Source organism: Mus pahari, chromosome 6 (assembly GCF_900095145.1).
Source record: "Mus pahari chromosome 6, PAHARI_EIJ_v1.1, whole genome shotgun sequence".
Lineage (NCBI taxonomy): Eukaryota > Metazoa > Chordata > Mammalia > Rodentia > Muridae > Mus > Mus pahari.
The window spans coordinates 95,276,196-95,287,544 of NC_034595.1; the positions used below are offsets into that span (position 1 = coordinate 95,276,196).

Below are 11,349 nucleotides of genomic sequence, written 5' to 3' on the forward strand. Positions count from 1 at the left end.
AATTAAAAATATTTTTTTTAAAAAAAAGGAGTTTATACAGGCACAATGATGCATCCCTTTAATCCTTAACTGGGGAGGCAGAGGCAGATGGATCTGTGAGTTACATGTCTCAGCAGTTAAGAGCACTGACTGCTCTACTGAAGGTCCTGAGTTCAAATCTCCACAACCACATGGTGGCTCACAAACATCTGTAATGAGATCTAATGCCCTCTTCTGGGGTGCCTGAAGACAGCTACAGTGCACTATTATATGTATAATACAGTGTATTATTATATGCATATAATAAATAAATCTTTGGTCCAGAGCCAGCAAGACTGGAGCAAGAAGAAAGTGTCTAAAGAAAGCTACAGTGTACTTATATGTAATAAATAAATAAATCTTTAAAAAAATAACTATCAGTTGTGTGGTGGTGGTTCTTACCTTTATTTTTTTATTAGATATTTTCTCCATTTATATTGTTTTTTGTTTTTTGTTTTTTTGAGACAGGGTTTCTCTGTGTAGCCCTGGCTGTCCTGGAACTCACTCTGTAGACCAAGCTGGCCTCGAACTCAGAAATCCTCCTGCCCCTGCCTCCCAAGTGCTGGGATTAAAGGTGTTTGCCACCATGCCCGGCTCTTCTGCCTATTCTTAGTACCCTTTTCCTCCTATTAGGTTGCCTTGTCCTGCCTTGAGGATTGTATCTTGAGTATTTGGAGAATTTGAGCTAATATCCACTTATCAGTGAGTGCATACCATGTGTGTTCTTTTGTTATTGGGTTACCTCACTCAGGATGATATTTTCTAGTTCCATCTATTTGCCTAGTAACTTCATGAATTCATTGTCTTTAATAGCTGAGTTTTACTCCATTGTGTAAATGTACCACATTTTCTGTATCCATTCCTCTGTTGAGGGACATCTGGGTTCTTTCCTGCTTCTGGCTATTATAAACATGGCTGCTATGAACATAGTGGAGCATGTGTCCTTATTATAATTTGGAACATCTTCTGGAGTGGTATTACTGGATCCTCTGGTAGTAGTATGTCCAATTTTTTGAGGAACCGCCAAACTGTTTTCTAAGTGGTTGAACCAGCTTGCAATTTGATCAGCAATAAAGGAGTGCTCCTCTTTCTCCACATCCTTGCCAGCATCTGCTATCACCNGAGTTTTTGATTTTAGCCATTCTGACTGGTATGAGGTGAAATCTCAGGGTTGTTTTGATTTGCATTTCCCTGATGACTAAAGATGTTGAACATTTCTTTAGGTGCTTCTTGACCATTTGATATTCCTCAGTTGAAAATTCTTTGTTCCCTGTATCCCATTTTTAATAGGGTTATTTGGTTCTCTGGCGTCTAACTTCTTGAGTTTTTTGTATATATTGGATATTAGCCCTCTATCAGATGTGGGATTGGTAAAGATCTTTTCCCAATCTGTTTGTTGTCTTTTTGTCTTATTGACAGTGCCTGNCTTACAGAAGCTTTGCAATTTAATGAGGTCCCATTTGTTGATTCTTGGTCTTAGAGCATAAGCCATTGGTGTTCTGTTCAGGAATTTCTCCCCTATGCCTGTCTGCTCTTTTCTGAAAGGAAATGGAGGGGCAGTGGATCTGAGAGGGCACTTGGGGAGCATTGGGAGAAGTGGAGAGAGGGGAGGCTGTGATCAGGATGTGTTATATAAGAGAACAATAAATAAAAAGGGGAAAAAGGAAGTGGGTCTTCCTATTACAAATGATTTAATTAACAACAACAACAAAAAAAAAAATCCCTTGGTGGGCAATGATTTTATTTGCCTTTAGTCCCAGCATTGAGAGAGAGGGAGAGCCAGGTGAATCTCTGAACTTGAGGCCAGCCTGCTCTACAGAGCTACTTTCCTGACAGCTGTGGTTATATAAAGGATCCCTGCCTCTAGGAAGATGGAAGAGGAGGAGGAGAAAAAGGTGGAAGAGGAGGGGAGGGGAGGAGGAGGGATAACAAGAAGAGGAAGAAGAAGAGGAGGAGGAATAGGAAGAAGAAGAAGAAGAAGAAGAAGAAGAAGAAGAAGAAGAAGAAGAAGAAGAAGAAGAAGAAGAAGAAGAAGAAGAAGAAGAAGAAGAAGNAAGAAGAAGAAGAAGAAGAAGAAGAAGAAGAAGAAGAAGAAGAAGAAGAAGAAGAAGAAGAAGAAGAAGAAGAAGAAGAAGAAGAAACAAAACAAAAAGCCATCATAGGTGTGCTTAACCACATCCTTTCTTTAAAAACAAACAAACAAATAAAAAATCATTTGTTTGATGTGTCCTGCATGGATCAACAATGCTGGCACCAGAAGGCATGAATTCCTGAAAATCTCAGTGCCAGGCATTGGCTAACTCCCAAAAGTATGAGTCAGGGAGGCCATCAAAAAGAAACAGGCTATTATTGCCACTGCCCTTGGGTGCCCATCATACCTAAATAGCAAGATGACATTTACTGCAAAAGACAACACACACACACTGGTGGCAGGACAGAGAGAAACCAGGCTGGGTCTGGAGAACTTCCTGCCAGCTAGCTTTTGTAGCTCCAGAAGATGGTATCCAGGCTTCTGAGGAGAGACATCCATAGTATTCTCCATTTGTAGACTCTCAGTGCTACAGTTCTTCCTGGTGCACTAGTGGCATGACAATTATGAGAGGAATCATTCTCTGACAGAACTCAAGACCTGCTCCAGGGGAAATATATGCTGGATACTATACAGCTGCTCAAAGTTCGTAGCTATAAAAGTCATAGGCTGGGGGAGAGCTAATCTACTGCTATTTCAATAAATGGTCCTCTTGTTAAACTGTGTTGATTTTTTTAAAGGTTCATTTATTTATGTGTTTGTCTGTGGGTGTCTTCTGTGGCCAGAGATAAGGATATCATGTCTCCTAGAGCTAGAGTTATAGGCATCTGTGTACAACCTGATGTGGGTGCTGGGAACCAAACTTGAGTCTTCTCTAAGGACTGTCTATGCTTTAAACACTGAAAATTTTCCTGTCCCTAAACCTATGGTTCTCAACTTGTGGGAAGGACTTTTTCACAAGGCTCACCATCCAAAAACAGATGTGTACATTATTACCTATAACAGTAGCAAAATTAGTTATGAAGTAGTAATATTTTATGGTTTGGGGTCACTACAACATGAGGGACTACTGTATTGAAGAGTCACAGCATCAGAAAGAAATGTTAAGAGCCGTTCTCCTAAACATTTTTATACCCATAGAGTAGTGCTGCTCTGAACACTGATCAGAAGTTTCTCTTTGCAGTGGGCTTCAGTTAATAGGAGACTCAAATGATCCAATCACTTATCCCTAAGTGGCATAACTTTAGCTTACTCCTGCCTTTAAGGAACATCACAGCAGATGATCATCAGATCTAGGAGGTAGGGCAGGGTGCTGCAAAAGGCAGTCACGGGTGCTGTACTTACGAGCAGTTACAAAGATCAAGCTAGTGCAATTCTGTACAGATAAGAGAGGAGCCCGTAGTCCTACCCTTAGTGGAAGAACTATTGCCATGATGGTTACAGAGTAAAGGAGACTCACTTTTCTTTCAACATCTGCTTGGCCAAGATCCAGTGGACAGCCCCATACAAATGTTATTGCAGGTAACAATAATTGGATTCACTGTGCATTAGTGTTTTATTTCTGCACAAAACATGAGATTCATATGTGTGCCTAGAACCCATGGAATCCAGAAGAGGATGCTGAGTCCCATGGAACTGGACATTATGAATCATCAGGTTCACATTGGGAACAGAACCTGAGTGCTTCACAAGTGCAGCAAGTGTTCTTAACCTGTGAACTCTCTGTCCTTCTCAGGCTTCTGTCCTTTTTAAAAGGGAGTGGAGTTGAGAAGAGGATGGGAAATGTGTCGGGGAAGGGGTCGAGAAAGTTGGGAGGAAGTGGGTGGTAGTGATGGTCAAAGAATGTTACATTCCATGCATGGAAATCACAAAGGATAAATTTTCAAACTCCAAGCATTATTTTAAAAGAATTTGTGGGTCGGAAGATGGCATAGCAGGAAAACATACTTGCTGTCTAGACTAATGACTTGATTCAGTCCTGGTGACACACAAGGTGGGAAAAGAACCTCCTCCTGCAAGGTGTTCCCTGACCTCCACACTCATGTTGGGCACCAAGCACCCACACACATAAAAAAGTGAATAAAGGCTCCTGCCTGGAGATTAGAAACTAAAGGGGGAAGGGGGGGTGACTGAAGAGGGGGCGAAGCAGTTAACGCACTTGTTGCTCTTGTAGAGGACCAGGGTTTGGCTCCCTACATTCCTATAGGTGTCTCACAACTGCTTGTTAAGTCCAGCTCTACTTTCAAAGTGCATTATCATCTTCTGGGCTTCAAGGGCATTGATTCTCATATGCACAGGCATGCTCCATCCTACTGACCATCCTCCCAGCCCCCCACACTTTCTGGCCTTTTAGCACCTGCACTCATGTCACACACACAGATTTTATATGTGAATCTCATCCTGCAAGCCCTTGCTTGCCTAGAAATCAGAGCTCTACCTGCAAGCTCACACAACCATGCAGGTAGAGCATCTCTTTTGTGTGTGTGGAGGACTAGAGAAATGACTCAGCAGTTAGGAGCACTTGCTGGTTTGGCAGAGGACTTAGTTATGGTTCCTAGCACCCACATGACTGCACACAACTCCATGTAATCCAATTCCATGGAACCTGATCCCCTTTTCCAGCCTCTACAAGGATGAGGGATATGCATGGCATTACATACAAACATGCAGGCAAGACACTGACACTCCAAAATAAATCTTTAGAAAATTTATTTAAAATGATTTAAAAAGCCCCAGTACCTTTTCCTCTTAATTCCTTCAATGTGCCAATTGTCCCTCATGTCCTGAGTATCTTGGATTGCATCTTCAATACACTCCCATCAGACCAGACTTTACTGCAATCTTTAGATGACAATCTTGGGTTCATGTATCTGTCACAACCAGCCACACAGTTGAGATGTAACAGCGTCCCACCCCAACACCCGAAAAAAAAAAAAAAAAGGAGAGAATATGAGAGCAACTTCAGCTTATTTTATTTCAAGTGGCTGTTCACAGAACATTCTTAACTTTATAAATATAAACCATTATACCTGTCAACATGCCAGCAAGCAATCTAAAACTGTATGTTGTGTGTCTCCTTATAGATACCTGTGCCTTGCCTTTCATCTACCAGTGCCCACCAAGGCTTTTGATATTTGCATACAGCTAGTAAGATATCCAACAATTACACATAATGGTTTTGTTATAGATATATCTATTGCAGCATTGATCACAGCGGTCAGTACCAAAGAAGACTCTGCCTGGATTCCTAATGGTTTTCAGTAGATTCATAAGCTCATCACAATGTCGTTGCATCCTTTGCATGAGGGGAGTACCGTGGTAGTCATAGCTGTCCTGAGGGACAGGGTACAGCTCCAGCCTTAGGTGTATCAAGCTGGCAGTGTGGTGTAGTAGGTCCTTCATGGCAGGCATAGAGATTTGGTTCCCATAGAAGCTGAACTTGGTGAGCTTGGAGCACTTGCTCAGGGCAGGTAGGATGGCATAGAGCTGGCCATCTTCAAGGTGACAGTCCTCCAAGTCCACGGCCACCAGGGTGGGTCCGGCTTTTACTAACAGAACTTGAAGGGGTTCAGGACTTAAACCAGTCAATCTGACATTTTCCAAATTCAGTTGTTGCAACTGACTGACACAAGGGAACTCAGAAAGATGGCTCCATTCTGATACTGAGAGATTACAGTTAGTCACTGCCAGTTCATCCAAGGAGGTCTTCACGGACCTAATGAGGAAAAGAAGCAGACAGGACTTGGAGTTGATGGCAAGTACAGGAGAATGACCAGGAATGATACAGGAGGATCATGTGGGCCAAAATCTTTATAATGTGTGACAGATCAGTACCCATGATGCTACATGAGAGTCTACAGACTAAAATCTATACTAATGTCTGCCACCATCCTTAACTGCACATACTTCCCTCATTGTCAAGCAATACCCAAGTGATGGTTAGAGGAGCAGGGCATACACAGAAAGGACTAACCCAGCAAAGATCTGGCACAAGCCTTGCAGCACCCATGAACAACCACACCCTCAGCACATCCTGTCTTTGTCCGGTGTTTCATGCCTTTGCAACTCCCTAACCTCACCGCTACACATTCCCAACTACCCATCCCTTATCCAGCCTAAAAGTCATCAAAACTGGGTATGGTAACTGGTCATAGCAGTGCACATCTTTGATCCCAGCACTTGGAATATAGAGACAAGTGGATATTGGTGAGTTTGAGGCCAGCCTAGTCTACACAGTAAGTTCCAAGATAGCCAGAGCAACAAAGTGAGACCCTATCTTGAAGAAGAAAAAAAAAAGCTGAGTATTGCAACACACAACTCTAATATTGACACCAGGAAGCTGAGACAAAAGAAACAAGGTGGTAAGGTGGTCAAGGCCATTCTGGGCCACATAGTAAGAAGTCATTTTTAAAAGAGCCCATTCCTGCTGGGTGGTGGTGATACACACCTTTGATCACAACACTCAGGAGGCAGAGGCAAGCAGTGCTCCTAGTTAGAGGCCAGAACATCTACAGAGGTCCACAGAATGACTTCCAGGACATTCAGGGCTACGTGAAGAAACCTTGTTAAACACACACACACACACACACACACACACCAAAAAACAAAAAATAAACAAATAACAACAAACCCAGTCCATTCTAGAGTGAGTCTGCTTAGCAGATAAATATACCTACCCCCAAAGGGACTGACAGTCTATGATTCATCCCTGGGACCTACATGGTAGTAGGAAGAGAACTGACTCCTGCAAGTTGTCCTCTGTCCTCCACAAGACCTATATAGGTTTCCCTCCCCCACTCCCCTGAAACACAGAAAATAAATGGCTTAGAATATAGTGATGAAGGTCACACCTGCTTTTAATCCCAGCACTGGGAGATCTCTGACACTGGGAGTGGGGGCAAAGTTAAGTGCATCTCTGTGAAATTGACACCAGCCTGGTCTATAGGACAACTAGGGCTACATAGAGAAACCCTATTTCAAAAAACAAACAAACAAACAAAAAACAATATAAAACAAAGTTAGGTGCTAGTAGTTAAGAGCATTTGCCATTCTTGGAAAGGATGTGGAGTCAATTCCCAGTACCCACATGGTAGCTCACCTAAAACCAGACCTGGGGATCAAATCGATGAAGCCTTCTGCTGATCTCTACAGGCAAATGATATACAAACCTACACTCAGACTCACACACGTACACATAAAATATCAAAACATCTGTATAGCATTTTTTCCCTATTCCTTCAAAAAGGGCAAACTTTAATTTGTGCTCAAAGACTTCAAATATGACCATCACAAATAAGCCTGCACTATTCAGATGCAGTTTTTGATTGAATTATTTCATCATATAAATCTAGTTATGAGAAAATGAAAATATGTAGACCAGTCAGAATCAAGAGAGGCAAAAATGATTCATACTTCAGCTTGGCTCCAAAGGAAACGCTTGTTAAGAACTCTTGGAATTTTCATTTATTTCTATAGGATAACATTTTTAAAAAAGCACCATTACATTTAAAGAAAAATTCCAATGTTTCCTATATGAGAACTTGTAGGCAATCTGATGTGTCCAATCACATGCCTGCTGAATAGAGCACAGATAGGGACCTAATAGAGTTAGTTGTAACAATACCCTTTTCACTTGTTTCTTCCCCTCTTAGTTGAAAGACACCAGCCAAGGAAGACAGCTGAAGCCACTCACTAGACCTCATTGACTTCTAATGGGCTTCTCAGCATGCACCTCTTTGAAGACCACCAACCCCAGGCTAGGGCTGCATCTTTCCATTAGTGATTATGTAAGACTTCTCTCCAGGCCAGAGCAGACATGAAAATGACACCCTGACATGCTAATGACTCAGTACTGCCCATCTACAGTGGCTTCAAGGACCCAAGTACCCACTAATGTAAAGGAATAAGGCTTGGCTTGGCTTTGCTCTGCAGAGCATGTCTTTACCCAAGCAGCTGGTCCAGGTGTCCCTCAAAGAAGCAGACAGCATCTAGATGCAGCTTCTGGAGGCTCTGCAGCTTAAGGAGCTGCAAGCTGAACCTGGTGATGATACGCCTCCTCTTCTCTATGGAGATAAAGTGCTCTTCACGGATGCTGGAGAGAGCAAGTTCACGCAGCTTCCTCATTTGGCGCAAGTAAGGAGCAACGTTAAGCAAGAAGGATGGACTGCAGGAGGAATGCAGGCCCAGTGTTTCTACATAGTCCAGGTTCACCTTTTGTGAGAGCTTCCTGTAGTTTTGTTGGGATGGTGACCAGATCTGAAGCTCATTACAGTACAGCTGTAACAACCCTTTCCTCCTATCACTCCACTGAAGGAGGTAGGAGAACAACCTACTCTGGCCTCTGTTGTTGAGACGCAAGTCCACTACTACTTTCAAGGGATGTGTCATTACTGTCTTAGAACAGCAAGGATCTGTTTGAGTGGTCTTGGGTAACCAGTCATCCATGGTCCCAGGCCACACATTCAAATAGTTTTGTCCCACAGACCGTAAATCCAGCACTTCTAGTTTGTACTCCCTGTGGGCAAAACAGAAAAAACAAGTCTCACTAGTTAGGCAAGGGGACAATATCTAAAGTGTGTCTTTATTATAGCACTGAAGTTGGCCTTCCATTCTGTGTCTCACTCTTTTCCACGGTCTTCTCTGTGTCCCTGTCCCACTTCTAGTACCCACGGAAAGCAAGGGCAGTCCTTCAGCCACTGCTGTATCCAATGTGAGTCCTGCACACTCCACAGCCCTTTCTAAGATGGCACAGCAATGGCCAAAACCCTCGTGGTTCTCCAACCCGCTGGCCTAAGAATCCTCCACCGCATCCTTGCACCCTTCAACACCCGACTCCCCTTCATCTCTGCTCTAGATTTTTCTGGGCTACCCTCTGAGTGTACCTAAGCCTTCCTCACCTGGGATGAACTTCCTGGATGAGCAGCTTATCAACCTCCTCTAAGACAACGTGCAATTGAGTCTCCAAGTAGGGTGTTCTCTTCTTCAGAGCTCCAAGTGGGAGGCGAGGGAAAGGCCAGGAAGACACTATTGCCCTCAGGACCTGAAGATGGTTACCATCGTAGGCTTGCTTCAACAGTTGTGGTAAGAATAGCTTGGGTAAGTACTGCAAAGCTCTGATGGCCAAGGCCTCATTCCTCAGAAGATTCTGTGCTGCCAGCTCTTGGAGTGTGAGTAAGGGCTTGCTGCTCATCTTGAATGTTCTTCAGGGATAAAGATCCTGGAGAAGAGTGTTTAAAAAAAAAAAAGGAACATCTATTTATATGTTAATGCTCAGAAAAGCCTTCTCACCCATCACAGGGCCACAGTCCCTGCTCATTCCACTCCAGGTTCCACTGAGCACAAAGTCATCGGGCTCACTGCTGGTTGTAGTAGCTATCTTCTCCCAAGCATCATTGGCCACAGCCCACTTCATTCTCACCCATTCCCAGTGGGAAGGGAGTCCTGAGGATCCTGCAAGCTGACTTAAACTCCCTGGGGTAGTTTTTCTCACCACTCAAAACCCTGTATTGCTGAAAGCAGTGGCACAGACCTGTATTCCCATCACTTGAAAGACAGGCAGTCTAGAACTGGAGTGATGTTTCAGCAATTCAGAGTGCTTGTTGCGCTTGTAGAAGACTTGGATTTGATTCTCAGCCTTCACATATTAGGTAACAACTGTAACTCCAGTTCCAGGAAATCTGATGCACCTTCTCAGACACACACATGGTGCACATGTATATATATGAAGCGCTCTCGCTCGCTCTCTCTCTCTCTCTCTCTCTCTCTCTCTCTGTGTGTGTGTGTGTGTGTGTGTGTGTGTTTTAAAGGCATGGTGCTGTACATCTTTAACCCCAGGAGGTAGAGGTATGTAGATTCCTGAGTTTGAAGCCAACATGGTCTCCATAGGGAATTCCCTGACAGCTAGAGCTACAGAGAAACCCTGTCTCAAGAGAAAGATAGGAGAATCAATGGATCAAGCCCAGCTTCAACTACTTTGCAAACTGGACATCAGCCTGGGTGACATGAAGCTTCAACAAGACATCCTTACTTTACCCTAACTTGATGTCTCTCCAACCAGTGCACACAAATATTTTGCCCAATCATCTGATATGGAGGCTCTAATGTTTCTTGCAGAAACAAAAGTCTTCGTCGCGTGCTCTAAGTAGTAGCAAATCTTTGAATCCACACCCAGTTTCGGGCCTACTGAGCATGAAGACTTTCGGTGCCTTGCTCGGGTATCTTGTGGTTAGTTGGCAATGATGTAGAAGCAGATGCCAACAGAGCAGTATTCTCAAACCTGAACACAGAACTGTAAGACATGAATATCAAGAGGTTTGTTTTAATTAAGGTGGGTTTGTTTTGCCTGGTCTTTGTTTCTTTGTGTAATTCTGGCTGTCCTGGAACTCACTCTGAAGGCTGGACTCAAACTCAAAGATCCACCTGTCTCTTCCCCTCGAGTGCTGGGATTAAATGCATTTGCCCCCACACCCATCTAAATTAAGGTGTTTTAAACACTTATATTTATGTGTATGGGCATTTTATCGGTGTGCATATCTATTGATAATGTTATATATGTTTCCAGCCTTGTGTATGTTTGTATATATGTATGCATGTACTTTATTAGGCTGAGTCTTATTACTATGTAGTCAGAATGAAAACTCACTCTGGGGCTGGCAAGATGGCTCAGTGGTTAAGAGCACTGACTGCTCTTTCAAAGGTCCTGAGTTCAAATCCCAGCAACCACATGGTGGCTTGCAACCACCTGTAATGAGATCTGATGCCCACTTTTGGCGTGTGTGAAGATTGCTACAGTGTATTTATGTATAATAATAAGTAAATCTTTAAAAAAAAAGAAAGAAAGAAAGAAAAAAAAGAAAAACTCACTCTATAGACATGTAGATAGACCAGGCTAGCCTTGAACTCAGATCTGCTTGCCTAACCTGTGCAAAGATTAAAGGACTCAACAGAAAGACCCCATCTCAGTAATAACAACAACAACAACAACAATCCAATTCAGTAAAATATGAAGTTTAAAATTTAGTATCATATAATTTGTGCAGTAGTGCATTCTCAGCTCCAAATAGAGAGAACTTTAACAATGTTTGCCTCATGGGCTGGAGAGATAGCTCAGCAGTTACGAGCACTGACTGTTCTTCCAGAGGTCCCAAGTTCAATTCCCAGCAACCACAGGGTAGCTCACAACCATCTGTAATGGGTTTTGATGCCCTCTTCTGGTGTGTCTGAGGACAGCAACAGTACACTCAATATATAAGATAAATAATTTTAAAAAATTGCCCGGGCGTGGTGGTGCACGCCTTTAATCC

At 43.0% G+C, this 11,349-nt stretch overlaps 1 protein-coding gene across 1 annotated transcript; it reads right to left on the bottom strand.

Moving 5' to 3' along the window:
• Nucleotides 1–5,191: 5,191 nt before the first annotated feature.
• Nucleotides 5,192–9,236, bottom strand: LOC110323682 (PRAME family member 20-like). The gene is made up of 3 exons (XM_021201027.1): nucleotides 8,944–9,236; nucleotides 7,992–8,561; nucleotides 5,192–5,762 (listed from the first exon to the last, which is right to left on the bottom strand). Exons 1-3 carry the CDS (start codon nucleotides 9,234–9,236, stop codon nucleotides 5,192–5,194), a joined length of 1,434 nt encoding a protein of 477 aa, XP_021056686.1.
• Nucleotides 9,237–11,349: the final 2,113 nt, after the last annotated feature.

Coding starts and splice junctions, on each gene's coding strand:
- LOC110323682 (XM_021201027.1), bottom strand. CDS start 9,236: ATGAGCAGCAAGCCCTTACTCACACTCCAAGAGCTGGCAGCACAGAAT. Junction 8,562..8,943: donor ATCCAGGAAGTTCATCCCAG/GTGAGGAAGGCT, acceptor TTTTGCCCACAG/GGAGTACAAACTAGAAGTGC. Junction 5,763..7,991: donor CACCTGGACCAGCTGCTTGG/GTAAAGACATGC, acceptor TTTCCTCATTAG/GTCCGTGAAGACCTCCTTGG.